General features: G+C 38.7%; 1 protein-coding gene and 1 long non-coding RNA gene across 2 annotated transcripts; both read right to left on the bottom strand.

The window, feature by feature from the left end:
* Positions 1-20: 20 nt before the first annotated feature.
* LOC121749791 (glycerophosphodiester phosphodiesterase GDPD6-like) lies at positions 21-3574 on the bottom strand. Its single transcript, XM_042144426.1, has 8 exons — positions 3400-3574; positions 2447-2625; positions 1959-2142; positions 1759-1833; positions 1450-1559; positions 1099-1317; positions 871-1026; positions 21-498 (listed from the first exon to the last, which is right to left on the bottom strand). The coding sequence occupies exons 1-8, from the start codon at positions 3410-3412 to the stop codon at positions 259-261; spliced, it is 1176 nt and encodes a 391-aa protein (XP_042000360.1). The 5' UTR covers positions 3413-3574; the 3' UTR covers positions 21-258.
* Positions 3575-6877: 3303 nt separating this feature from the next.
* Positions 6878-8476, bottom strand: LOC121747017. Its single transcript, XR_006039100.1, has 2 exons — positions 8198-8476; positions 6878-7212 (listed from the first exon to the last, which is right to left on the bottom strand). It is a non-coding gene; the product is annotated as an uncharacterized LOC121747017 (long non-coding RNA).
* Between the last annotated feature and the right edge of the window lie 6672 nt (positions 8477-15148).

Genomic DNA, 15148 nt, shown 5'->3' on the forward strand with positions numbered 1-15148 from the left:
AAGTTTAACTTAAAACAAAAAAGGCTAATTCAAATTTTAATTCACTTGCCAGAGAGATGAAGGTTCATTAGGATAATGTCAGAGCATTACACACTAGTATACATACAATGAAATTAAAAAGGGACCATCTCAAGAAGAGAAACCATTAACCAACTATTTTTTTCTCTGGCAATGACAAATTCTCCCTTCCTAATTTTCTATCAAAACTAGAAACAGAAAAATCTACATGGCAGATAAGCCAATCCAAAGAATGAGACACTATGGCTGTCTAAACTTGGTGATCATAGCTACGATTTTATCGAGCAGGTTATATGCATCCTCTTCTCCTACCGAGAGGGGACTAGTCCATTGCTGGTAATGATGGAGGCTCCCTGTGAAATCTGTAAAGAGTCCGTCAACACCGACCTCATTTATCCAGTACGCGTATTCATTATATGGGTCTTGGCTGAAGTTGAAGTGCAGAAACGAATACTCATTCCGGAAAGTGTACGGATGTACCTGATCAACAGTGAAGTAATAAAGTCAGAATTTTGATGCAATTGATTTGATCCTCATTTTCCTGACATTTCTATGAATTGAATTTGAGACCATAAATAAACTAGACGTGATGATTCCATGTACAAAAACTGGGAATACTGTTGAGTACTGGACACAAACACATCTGTACATACTGTCTGCAGGTTGACATAAGCTACTTGAACAAGACCAAAGAAGCAATTTATCATTGATTTTTCGAAGAAGGGACATGTGCTATGTATAATCATGTAATGTGAAGCAAATTATGTAACCAACATCATCAGTTGTTGAGACGAAATACTAATTTAAGAGATCACAACTGTTTCTCAGAAAAATAAAAAAAGACACAGCTACCTGAAGATTACGGGCATGAGCCCTGGCTACAAGATCAGTTGGAGTTTGCATGTAATTATTTGATGCAGGAATAATGGTATCCTTCCAGGGCCCAATTCCCACAACATATTCCCTGATATACTCGAGATATTTATCCGAAGTGATCTCCCAGTATGACTGCATTCCAGCAACAATTTTAGTTTAACATTATAGAAAGCTATCATAGACAGATATACTGAAACTACAAACCTGATTTGTGTCTTGTGTTGGTATTGTTGTGTCATCGATAAGAAATATCTTGGGAAGGTTGGTCAGTTTTGATACATAGGTAAGGGATGTGGGAGCAAATGACTGAATAAAAGCAGGTTGTTTCATCCATTGCTTGGATAAATAAGTGCCTTCATATCCATGTTTTTTTAGCGTGTCAACGAACACATCCTCAAACTTTTTGCCACCTGGCCATTTCACCTGTTGAAAAAAGCATGTAAATAAGTTACAGGCTGTCTTGTACATATTGTATGGTAGAACTAGTCTCATAATAAAAAATCGTTGATGAAATATTCTCAAAATTGGGTGAGCAGCAAGAGGTGGGTAGCTCACACGTTGATTGATGAATACTGGATTCTTTATCTCTGGATATATTCCAACAACCCTGGGTGCATCCAGAGCTATCTTAATGAATTCTTCGAATGTGATAATAGAAAACTTTCCTGCATTTTAATAGAAAATTAAAGCTCGATCAGACAACAAATGGTTTATTCTTTGTCCAGCATCCAATGATAGTAATCCTTCATTTATATGAGTTTTATTTGTGGTTGCAGAAAAGAGGTAATTATAAGGATATTTCAAAGCTTTGGACTGAATAAAAGAAGCTGATCATTAGAGAAGCCATGGATGTCAAGCACTAACCGTTGTACTGCAGATCACGGAACGCATATCTCTGCTTCACTCGCAACGTCTTCAACTCTCTTAAAGTGAAATCAACTGCATTTTTAATCATTGATATTGATAGTTAGAAATAAAGCGAAGCAATACAAAAACATGTAGATGAAGATCATCACTATTTCTATGCCATTTACAGCTAAGAAGCCTGTTTTTGGTATTTTTACCTGGAAAAAAGCCTGTAATATTGGTCCCCTGAACCTCATAGGTCCTTTTACGTATGGCAAACTCTGTATGATTGGCTACATCAGTAGTTTGATCGAGGACTACGTCATGGAAGCATATAAGAACACCATCTTTGGAGGCTAAAATATCTGTCTCTATGAAATCAGCACCTTCTTCAATAGCTTTCTGCAAAGTTCATTTTAGCACAAGAATAAGGTCGACAGAAAATGAGCCTGACTTCAAATTCAATCCAGTAATCAACATTCAAGAACTGTAAATACAATGTGATTTTATTTTTTTTTTTAAAACAATTACTTAACCATTCTAAGTTAATATCGTGGATGCAACATTGCATACTACTGTTTCAAGTAACACATTTTGTAGTATTGATTATTCTAGTGAGGATAAAATCTTGCAGGAGTAAAATGCTAGGCAGCATCAAGTACTAACTACTAATAAAATATTTGCGTATAACACTGAAAATCCATACCAAGTAGGAGGCAGTGGTTTCTTCCGGAATTTCTCCATTGGAACCACGATGTGCAATGTTATATGCACGAAATGTTTGTAATGGTTGCCTATTTCTATCGTTTCTCCTGCTTGGGAGTGGGTAAAGAGCTCTAGCAGAGCACCCAACAATAAGTAGCAGAAAAACAAAAGGAACAAGACCTGCAAAGCATAGACGAAACCAATATCAACATTCTAAAAGAGTAAAAACACATTTCCCCCGCTTTTCAGTATTAAACCAAGACACGTGCATACGATGCATGAATTCAACAAACATTAGCTAAATCTCACACGCACAATAAAGATCAACACTTATGGCATGCAAAGAGGTCACAAGACAAGTATCAGAGTAATAAATGAGATAATACACAGATCATCCGGGGTGAATCTATTACAAATAAACGGAAAGCTACAACAGTTATTATGGTATATCTGTGGGAATTAAAATTAAACGTACAGATCAAAACAATATACTCCTATAATCAATCTTAGGTGAACTAGCATAATGTGATTTTGTCTGGGGAAAAACCTCAGACCTCATCCACAATTACAAACAGCAATCAAATGGAGTACTACAATATCTTGCTCAATGATTCCTTCTCCCTTCTCATTGAAATTGCATCATTTCTTGTGCCTATGCTAAAACTGAAGTAAAACATGCTTACAGCCAATTGCAATAAAACAACAACATATGCACATAAATCTACCAAAAATCAGAATCATTTAGTCAGATAACAAGCAACCCACACCTCCCTCTGCAGCTACATAATATCATAAACAACATTATCCAGACCATTTCACAAAAAAAACAAGAAAAAGCTGATCTTTATAAAAAAAATTGAAAAATCAAAGAGGCACATCGAAATCCATGCAATATCTATTCATGATAAAACAAAAAAAAACATAATCTTTGGAAGAATTGTTGATGGGACTGACGGGGTGAAGCCATTGGGGTGCTGATCCGTTGGCCTCGTTGAGACACCAGCCCCTTGTTGTGCAATCCAAATGAAATAATGAGAGAAAAATATTTCCTTCACCTCATTAATATATGCGTGTTTTTCGGATTTGATCTCTTTCAAACACCGCACACATTAAATTTCAAATCTTTAGTTATTCGCGCACACCCAGATACATAGGCATCGATTTTCACGAGACGATCCGAATATTCTCTCTTTCGATAATCCAACGATGCCTATTGAGGCGACTGGAGTGGACTGACCGTGCGATTGAAGGGCGTTGATTGATTTCAACGGCTCTGATTCATAGTCGACTTTACTTAATCATTTTATAGTGTGAGTTTGACTCTGATAAGAGATGTGTGGGACCTACCATCGGCTCCAATAATGAGTAAAATTCTACTGAATTGGTAATTAATGCTGAATCATGGGTGATTATTTCTTCAATTTGTTTTATTCCACTGGATTATCATTAAAGCATTCTACTGAATTGGTAATTAATGCTGAATCATGGGTGATTAATTCTTCAATTTGTTTTATTCCACTGGGTTATCAATAAGCATTCTACTGAATTGGTAATTAATGCTGAATCATGGGTAATTAATTCTTCAATTTGTTTTATTCCACTGGATTATCATTAAAGCATTAGCAGCGGTGCGGATGTCCCGGCGGACATCCCCGCGGACATCCCAAAAACACCTCCGGTCACGTCATACTGACATCCCACTGCACAGTGACGGACATCCCGACAGACTTTCCACAATAAAAATTCACAAATTAAACAATTTACGGAATTAAACAATTTACGGAATTAAAAGTTCGACACAAATACAGGGAAAATGAAACCACTTTATTTAAAAAAAACATAGTTAATTAAAAAAATATATAATTATTAAAAAAATTACATTGTTAAAAAAAACTGCCTTCTCACTCCTCGGATTCCCCGCCGCCAGTCCCCTCGTCGTCCCTGCCGCCGCCACCCCCCTCGTCGTCACTCTCCGACATGTCTCCGAACCCTAAATCGCGCCGCATACCGTTGATGATATCCTTAAGCGACCGCTTGTAATTGCGGTCGGTCGATTGGCGCCATTCAACCATTGCACGTAACAAGGTTTCATGTGCCGCGATGTAGGCGAATGAGGGGTTCTCGGGATCGTTTTGGGTGGGTGCTGCCGATTGGGCCTCGCCGGATCCGCTGGCGCTTCACCTCGCCATCCGCGCCGTAGACTTTTGCCCAACCGGGCGACGGCGGTTGCCCGACGATGTGGGTGTCGGGAACTCTGCCTCGGCGGGGGGAGTTCGTGGGAACAAGCACTGCTACTGTACTCCCCGGAGGCGCTGATTTTCGTCCGCTTCGGCTAGCCAGATTCAACATCCGCAGTGAACTTGGCCGAAGTCTGCACCACAAGATAGACCTCCCAATATTTGAATTCCCCGAACCCCTGTCCAGTGTCGATGAACTGATGGTGAGACAAGAGCTTCACATCCTTGACAGACATGCCGCTGGTTACCGAGTGGAGGTTGTTTGTGTAAATGCCGGCAAATCGGCTGAGCTGCCTGCTCAGCCGCTCCCACTGTTTCCGACATTGCTCTCCGTTGTGAGGCTTCTCCCCTGGCGGTTTGAACTTGAGGTAGCTTTGGCTAATGCGCCACCACATCCTGTCGATGTGCTGGTTAGCCCCGACGTACGGATCCTCCACCACACTGATCCACGCCTTTGCCAGCGCGATGCACTCCTCCATGCTCCAGACGGTCCTCTTCTTCCCGCTGGACCCCTCCCTCACCTCAGCGGCCCCCGCCCCTCCCTCTCCCCTGCCCCCCTCTCCCTGCCCTCCCCCTCCTCCTTGTCGCCGTTGGTGCGTCGGTGGGAGAATCCCAGATCGGAGATAGCCCCAACTCCTCAAGCGAGAACGTCTCGATGCCAGTGAACTGAGTCTCGAGAGGAGTACTCGGCGGGTTGTCTGGCGCCAATAAATCCATATAGGGCCGATAGACGTTGTCCACCAGCGATTGCATCATCCCTTGCATTTGGGGCATCATCATCCCGGGCATCTGGGGCATCATCCCCGGCATTTGGGGCATCATCCCCGGCAATCCGGGCATCATCCCCGGTATTTGGGCTATTCCGGGACTCGCCCCGGGCATCTGGGACCTTTGGGGTATCATCCCATACCACTACGGGTACATGTTGTAGTACCCGGACATCATCCTCGCCGCCGTTTGAGATTGGGGCATCATCCCCGGCATTTGGGCCATTCCGGGACTCGCCCCAGGCATCTGGGACATTTGGGGCATCATCCCATACCACTGCGGGTACATGTTGTAGTACCCGGGCATCATCCCCGCCGCCGTTTGAGATTGGGGCATCATCCACGGCATTTGGGGCATCGCGGCGGACATCGGCGTACTACCGCCGACGGAAAAATAAGGCGCATGTGACTCGCTCGTGGAGGGGGAATCGCTATCGTGGTTCTCCATTGTTCTTTGAAAGAAAAGTATTTTAGAGAGAAATATTCGTTAATACAAGTGGTGTGAATGAAATGAAGTTCAACGATACGTATTTATAGAATTATTAAAAAAGAAATCAATGCAATAATCGGGACGTCCGTGTGAGTCAACGCAATGGCGGACATCCGCACGGACGTCGCGACGGATATCTGCGGAACTCTGGTGTCCGCAGCAGATGTCCGTATCCGTGCCTCCCTTGCACAATGGTGGACGTCCCGCGCGGACTTCCGGCACGCCGGTCGAAATTCCGTCGGGACGGGCGCCATTTCTAATGCTCTTAGATCCACAATTCATAATGGGATAATTCGTTTTCCTATACGCAATTAGTAGTATTTCTACACAAACTAGCACATTTAATTAGCATCTATATATTTTAAAATAATTATCATCTACTATTGGGGGGTGTCCAATTACTTTAAGCAAAATTTTTAATCATACTACATGAGATAATCTATACCATCAAGTGGTGACACAAACTAATACATTTAACTATACGCATATTTTCAGTCACAACACGTGAAATTGCCGATTCTATAAGCATACTCCAATCCATTATACTATATGACGTTTGGCCAACATATATTTTAAGAAATAGTTGGTGAAAATTGGTGGATGTGTAAATGAACTACGTAGAGATGTAAACTTTTTTATAAAAGAAAAGTGTTTAAAGGTTATTATACAAAGAAAAGTGGTATTGTGGGCACCAAATAAGATGATTGTGGTATGAAACAAAAAAAATGTACTCATAATACATAAAATTAACTATTTCATCAACTAGCATTAAATAATTAAATGCAAGTTGAAATTTGGTTGGAGGCGACATTGCAACCACCATATAAATGAAGCAGTGCGTGGATTGACTAATAACCATGTCATAGATTGAGCAATAATTAGTGAATGGACTGACTTAACGACATAAATATTTTACCAAGGTGAGACAATTAAAGGGATAGTAGAAAATTTGGTTTTGCTCATTCTCTTTGGATGGAGGACATATATGCTAGGAAAATACTACCATGTCACATAAAACCCCAGTAGACTTGAATCAAAATTTTACAAGTGTATAAGTACTTCTTCCATGGATTTGCTAGTCTAAAAGGCGATCCATTCAAAGATCATAAGCAGAGGGGTAAACTGAAGATAAAGCAAACATGCGTCCAACTACTCCATCCTACCAACAAGAAGCTCAAACTCCTTGCCCGATCTCTCAAATGCCCATCATATCACCATACTGGCGCATCAACACAATAGATCCAGCGAAAATACCTACTGCACGGAGTAATTTCTGCAATATGTAACACAAATGGCATAAGCAATGAAGCAGTGCTGCCTAAATATAACAAGACTAACAAGAACCAAGTTTTAATCAGCATAAAGTTCTACAACCGAAGGCCTAATATTAAGCTGCAGAAAGGCGAGGACTTGAACAAGAGCAATATTAACTCACTAACCACAAAATGCCAGTCAGAGATTCACTTGACCTCTCACATTCACAGTATAATCCAAAATTCATACAGAAAACACTCTAACTATAGTTATACCTTCTCATTATGCTAACTCTAAAACTGATACATGAAACAGTGTATCTACAGATACCTTCTCATAATTCTAAGAGACTAACTCATACACAGAAGACTATGTCCACAGAAAAGTACTATGTCTACCCATTATTTCCAGACTCAAACTCATACACAAAATACTATGTATCCGTAAATAATGTGGCTTCTAAAGTTCCCTTTATGTTTAGCTGATATAAATGCAGATATGGTCGTTTGCAAACAAGTGAACAACTCATAAAGATCATATTTAGAGCTCAAATGCATTCCCTTTAAGTCTTCAATTGTCAAACTATCACTTCATTAATCTAAATATTGCGAACACTAAGATACAATTTTCCAAATCCAAATTGAATTTCATCTCCCGCACAAGCCAACCAACCAATTACAATTGTGGAAACACATAAGTCAAGCCCAAGTCACTAGCAGAATCATTAAAACGCCAAATTCAACACTTACCAAAATTTAAAAGCAAGATCAATAAACCCCAAATACTGATCGACACATACTGAATTCAAAGAATCAAATTCACCAATGAGCCCCATATCTCCACCTACCGGGAGCGGGAGGAATCGAATCGGATAAAAACAAAACTAAAAGAACAACGAAATTTACAGTAAATGCACTTATGCAATCAAAACATTAACAGCGTAGCAGAAAAATTATGAAAAAACAGATAAACATTGAAAAAAGAAGCAATTGCAGTAAAATTACCACGTTGTGATCCCACTTAGCAGGATCGTGAACCTGGGAGTTCCAAAAGGCCTTGATACCGTCCAGAGAAATCGTTTTATCCGCCATTAAATCTTCTTCTTGAGAGGAAAAACAAATGAGTTGAATTTGGGGCTAGGGTTTTGGACTTCTGAAGTTGCTCTGGGTTTTGAACTTTTGAAGGGAGAGGTTTTATAGAATTTCCAGTAATGCCGGTAATATCCTTTGCCCGGATGTTCTGTGGCGTTTGCGTACGACGGCGGGCAGGGGTAGTTTCGGAAGGGGAAGTACATAAAAGTAAGTTGGTTATTTTCTGAGTATTTCCTAGAAGTAAGTTAGGGTCAAGGCCCGAAAATTCGAGGGGCAAGCCCGAAAATTCGATTTAATTTATAATATGAGTATTTGTTTGATTCATAATTCGACACTTCATATTATTTTTATAATATAAATAACTAAAAAAATAACTTTTATTTTTATATTAAATATATAAATTATATATTCCGCGTTCAGCGGGCAAGCGAGCGAGTGAGCGAACGGAGGTAGGTACTTTAGTACCGGACCGGAGCGGGGATGCTTTCCGTAAAGCACCACGACAGGGGACAAGGATTGGTGGAGGCAGCCGGAAGCAATCCGCAGCCGAGAGCAACCCGACGCGAAAGCGGAGTGTGGTCGAGGGCGACCGAGAACCGGAGGACCGAGGAAGGAAGGGACGTACGCTTCGAAGCGATGAGGCAACGAAGTATGCCGAACTCCCCGGGGGCTTGAAGGAAAGCATCCACGAGAAGGGAAGGTACTAAAGTACCTACCGGAGAGAGCGAACGAAGCGAGCGATAATGGTACTCACGAAAAGCTTTCAAAGATTGAATTAATGGTCCGGCTCTTAAATAGATGTTCAAGGGAAGGCAAATAAGAGACTTTAAATAAATTGAAAACTTCAAATTTACTAAAAAAATATTTAAATTTCTAAAACATGCTTTAATATTTCTCGAAATATTATGTCTCATTTTACATAAATATCAAATATTAGTATTTTGATCATGTTTATGTTCGAGTTTAAGCATGTATTTCAAATTTATCATAATGAAATATTTTACATTTTATAAATATAACTAATTTTCATTATTATTTATTAGATTGATCGCATGTTAATTTTATCGGTAGCAACCCGACTAACCTGCTGGGCTAGCCCGAAAGCCGAGCTTTTAGGTTTAGGGTTGAACTTTTATAACCTGAAAAAAAAAATCACAACATGACTAGCCCGCACCCGAGTGACCAGCAACCTGAGTAGGATTGGCTCAAAACCTGATGGGCTGACTAACCTGCTGGGCTAGCCCGAAAGCCGAGCTTTTAAGTTTAGGGTTGAACTTTTATAACCCGAAAAAAAAAATCACAACATGACTAGCCCGCACCCGAGTGACCAGCAACCTGAGTAGGATTGGCTCAAAACCTGATGGGCTGACTAACCTGCTGGGCTAGCCCGAAAGCCGAGCTTTTAAGTTTAGGGTTGAACTTTTATAACCCGAAAAAAAAAATCACAACATGACTAGCCCGCACCCGAGTGACCAGCAACCTGAGTAGGATTGGCTCAAAACCTGATAGGCTGACCCGATTGACATTCCTAGCTAAATATCACTACACAAAAAAACATGAGCTCAACTTTAACTTCAAACTATAATACTTCATCCGTCTCATACTTTTATATATTAATTTTATAATAAAATGTGAGTGGAAAGATTAGTGGAGTGTGAGCCTATTATCATTTATATAATATTCTAACCGACACTCCTAAAATGGGACACCCAAAAATGATAAACTAATACTTGTGAAATGGAGTGAGTACTACGAAAAAAAAAGCTCAAGTGTATTCCACTTCTTAAATGCATCTATTTGAAAGCTTATGATACACAAAAAAACTACGGATTTCTATTGTTTATTGTCAATAATAATGAATTTTTTAATTGCAACTCGTTTCAAATCTTAGGGACAACTACTATTGTTCGATAGATAAAAAAAATCGTATGAATAACGACTCTGAAATGCCATGATTACAAAGACTTGAGAGTGGGTTTGTGTCAGCTGTAAAAAATGCACCTAAAAACCAAATGTAGATAATTTTATATGGTAGTAACCAATATTTGACATAACAAAAACTGCAAAGATTATGCTGCAGGGAGTCTTGTAAAGGGAACGATATCTTACCTTGTTGCATCCAAATATAGTAGCATTAGTAACAACTCCTAATAAAAACAAATCTTCAAAACTATTAAAGGGAATACCCTTGGCTTCACATCTAGAAAGCGCATTTTAGTCTGGTGTAGCGGCACCTTGGTTCAGCTCAGCGAATCTCATGCCGACGCGCATAGAGTGCTTCAAGAACTTCTCCGCACACCTGCGAACACAAGTCTCTTCTTGCTTATCCAGTGTTTTGCGTCGGAATGTGTCCACGCAGTCGGTGAAGCATCTTTCCACCAGTGTATTATACATCCTTAAACTGCAGGACGAAAAGATGGGTTATTATTGCATACTGTTATGGCAGAATATGGTAATTGTGTAATCGACAAACGAAAAGAACGTAAAGATGACACAGATTTACGTGGTTCGCCAATTGGCTACATCCACGGACAAGAACAAAGAACAAATTGTATTATGACTGCAGTTACAGATTTTAGATCTAAGATCACGATCACAGAATTATGTGCTCTACTCCCATATAAATAGGCACACATGAGACCTATCCTAATTCGGAAACATAATCCTATCCCAATTAGGAAACATAATCATATCCTAATTAGGAAACAAATTCAAGGCATACTAACAAATCTCCACCTTGACTTGAATCCTCCTTCCAAATGCATCATCATAATACCATACAAACAAACTTCTTCATCTTTGCCTCAAATTTGCCCTCCACGGGCAACTAACAGCTCATGACATCAACATTATGCAAATCCAGCAAAATTTTGTTCAAATTTTCCAGATGATCCCGAAGGGGCATACCTTCCTGCATGCGTAATTGAAACAAACGTTGCTTCAGGAGCAACTTGTTGGTTAGAGATTTCGTCATGTATAGACTCTCCAACTTCGTCCAAAGGGCAGCAGCAGTCTCCTGATCAGCAACTTCGATTATAACATCGTCAGACAGGCACAACATGATGGTCGAGTGGGCCTTTTCGTCTAAGGTTGTCCACTCCTCATCATCCTCCATTGCCTTCTTTGTTTTGAGCGGTGCCCACAAACACTGCTGCTTCAGCAGGGATCGCATCTTGATATGCCATAAGCCAAAACTATTTCTCCCAGTGAATTTGTCGACCTTCACGTTCAGAGCAGACATCTTGATCGATTAACACAGAAACCTTAACAGATGCGGAATTCAAAACCATAGTCCGAAAACCAGGCTCTGATACTAGTTTGTTATGACAGAATAGGGTAATTGTGTAATCGACAAACGAAAAAAACGTAAAGATGACACAAATTTACGTGGTTCGCCAATTGGCTACATCCACGAGCAAGAACGGAGAACAAATTGTATTATGACCGCAGTTACAGATTTCAGATCTAAGATCACGATCACAGAATTATGTGATCTACTCCCATATAAATAGGCACACACGAGACCTATCCTAATTCGGAAACATAATCATATCCCAATTAGAAAACATAATCATATCCCAATTCGAAAATAAATTCAAGGCATACTAACACATATTGATCTATAAATAAGCCAATTATTCAGAAATTGAAAGAACACCTGTGTTACAAATTTAAGATGAATTTTAAAATCCTACTAATAATCTTGGTGGAAACCAAATATGAGAACTTTGTCAAACCCTTGCACATGAAAGTGTTAAAATATATGACTGGATGTGAGATGAGATGAGACTTAAACATAATGTTTGGCCTAGTAATGTTATCATGCCAAGTGAACACCTCATCTAAAAGGCTAAGGCCATGCTTGGTATGATGGAATGGAATGAAGGTGGGATTGAAATGACAACTTTTTTGGATTTCCTTTACATTTTCATTCAATTCCCTCATTCGTTCCAACATACCAAGCAAGTGAATGGAATGGAAATATGACACAATTCCTCTCTTACTTTATTCTTTCTTCTTTCTCCTGCTTTATTATCACCTAAACATCCTTTTCTTAAATCTTGTGTCATGGCAAGCAGGACAGAGGGGAGTGTTATTTATTTTTTAGATTCCACATGGGCACAACAATACAATACTTGAGCTAGTAATTTATATAGCTTGAAAAGAGTGATTTTAACAATTTATTTAGCAGCAATAAATTTATCCTCTCCCATTACAAAAACGCATACATACATATGATACTGTACCATAAAACTAGGTAATCCTTATCCTACAAATTGTAATTAACCCTTATAATTCCTTGATGCTATGCTAATGACAGAGAGCACTCTCAAGTCCTTGTAATCACAAATGTTCCCAATGGATTCAAAGCATAATCATCAACAAATATGTCCCAACCTCATAAGTCTATAAGTTAGGGAGCCCTAACTCATCTCAAGACCCAGGGTTCTTTCCTCCTTGTTATAGGAGTTGATTTGTAATTTCCTCCTTCATATATATGATATAAATATATGAAGTTAATTTAAAAAAAAAAAAAAAACTCATCTCAAGACCATGGTCAAACGTAATAGGTTGAGTCCCACTTATATGTCATTACACACTTTTATGTGAAAACAATGTGGGATTTGTAAGACCATGAAATTTTCCAAGTCATTTTAGTATGATTGTAGGAAAGATTCCCACACTTCTTAATAGAGTTATGCTCCACAAAGAAAACAGCAACATCAGCATCTTCTACTACATAAACTAGTAATAAACATAATGATATAAAACTAGATCCTTAGAAGAGTATGAATCAGTGGTTAGTACAACTAAATAAAGTTAAAAAATTGGATGCCTTATCAAATAGGCTTGAGACAGAGCATTAATACTAGCATTGCTTGCTCCTAAAGCAGCTTTTTTAAAACAAGTTAGGGCTCTCCATCTGTATTATGGTTTAGAAAGAAAATGGGCTTTCTACTAACATCAAATCCAGGACAAAAGGATAATATACATTTAGAAATGAGAATAAAACAGGTCCAACTATGTAAGAGGATTAATGAAGAAACTCAAGTAGTCAAACATAGATTGTAGAATGGGATGCCGGGGATAGTAAACTAAAAAAGTAACTAATACATGGTGAAGAAAGGGATAAGATATGCATTTTCCAATACTTGGTGAAATGATTATAGTATGTTTGATTGATCAAAAAAGACTTGCATACCAGACAACTCTCAACCGTCCAACCATATCACAATGCTCATGAGTCATGACCACTCCCAAAGTCCCACTCCAATTAGAATCAATATTTAATACAATCATCACCCATCAAGCAATCAGCATTTCTTAAATCAAGGCTGCATAACAGATGCAATAACTTTAAATCAATTACAGTTAACCATCTAAATCAAAATCAAGTAGAGCAGTTACTAACATATGTCAGAGTTACATTCTCCAATATTATATAGGGATGGATCTAGACTTCCATTCGATAATTATTGTTTGCAAACCCTCCCCAACACCCCTAGCATAAGCGACCATGAATCAGCCATTGAACCCCATTCAGCAATCAAAATAAAGTAAAAGAACAAATAATCTAGTTAATGGAGTTCGCAAAATGAAAACCGAAACGAATCAATACCAGAGCTGAACGAGTCCACTTAATTAGTTGGAAATCCAGAAGCATTATGCAAAATTCAACTAACTAATTACTTCCATATAAAGATCACTCAATATACGAAATGGCACGGCCAAACTAAAATCAATCAGCAAATCCATAATTTAACACAATACACATTTTTTATATTTAAATCTCAAGCAAACTTCGATTCTGATGACTGATGAGATGTTAACAGTTAATATAAGCTGAAAGATCGTATAACATTAAATTAAAATACCACGAAATTCGTTTTCCATTTCGAAATACTTCATAAAATCGTAAATCGACGAGCGTAGACAAGCAAATGTAAATTACCTGTCGCGGATTTGGAGCTGGTCGATCGTGGAAGACATTCGGAGCTTGTCTTCATCGGGGAGAGCATCCAAATCTCCAAGCATACTTTTGTCCATTGTCGATGAGTTTCTTCAACGTACAACAGAATATCCACTGAGTACAACTCTGTGAAGGTTTGGACACTACTTCTAAAACCCTAGAAGCGCACACAGTCAAAATGGTATTCGACCTCTGTTTTGCTTTTCTTGTTTCGTAAAATGACTGAATCACCCTTGACCGATATTTTAATAAAATTTGATTAAAATTATACAAGTTTTTAATAAAGTTTGAATAGAATTATAAAAGTAACACCCTGTATTTATATAATCGATTATCGCTCAAACAAAGTTAAATCATGTATAGACAATTTTCGGTCTCCATTATCTTCAAATTTATGGATTTCAATTTCTTGGAACAAAAATCAATAAAAAAATGGTTTACTCATACAATTTTGGGAATTTTAAGTTCAATTCATTTGTTATAAAATATGAAGAATATCAACCTTTAGTACGTTCAAGACCAACAATCAACGAATTTTAATAACTTATAGTACATAGTTTACGTTTGGTGAAAGCTTTGGGCTTCCGAAATTTGGAGGTGGAAAGTTACAGTTTCATTGGAATGTCAATGATAAGGGGGACTTTGAAGTGTCCATCAATTGTAGATTTATAGTACAAGGCGTGTGCGACTTGCTTCCAGATTTTGATTCGGTGGTGGTCAACCATTTGCATCGGGAAGAGAATTTTGCTACAGATTTTCTATCTCATCATGCTTATAGTTTTCCTAGAGGAGTTCATACTTTAGAATCCCCTCCCATAGGGCATGGTATTTGGATATTACACGATAGTCTTGGTATTTCTTATGCTCGCTAATTTATCTTTAGAATCAGATTG

Source organism: Salvia splendens, chromosome 9 (genome assembly GCF_004379255.2).
Source record: "Salvia splendens isolate huo1 chromosome 9, SspV2, whole genome shotgun sequence".
Classification (NCBI taxonomy): domain Eukaryota; kingdom Viridiplantae; phylum Streptophyta; class Magnoliopsida; order Lamiales; family Lamiaceae; genus Salvia; species Salvia splendens.

Excerpts from the sequence above, each read along its gene's own strand:
- LOC121749791 (XM_042144426.1), bottom strand. Across the intron at positions 1,834-1,958 it reads TATTACAGGCTTTTTTCCAG|TTGATTTCACTTTAAGAGAG; the intron begins GTAAAAATACCA and ends TTAAAAATGCAG. Across the intron at positions 1,318-1,449 it reads CAGTATTCATCAATCAACGT|GTGAAATGGCCAGGTGGCAA; the intron begins GTGAGCTACCCA and ends TTTTTTCAACAG.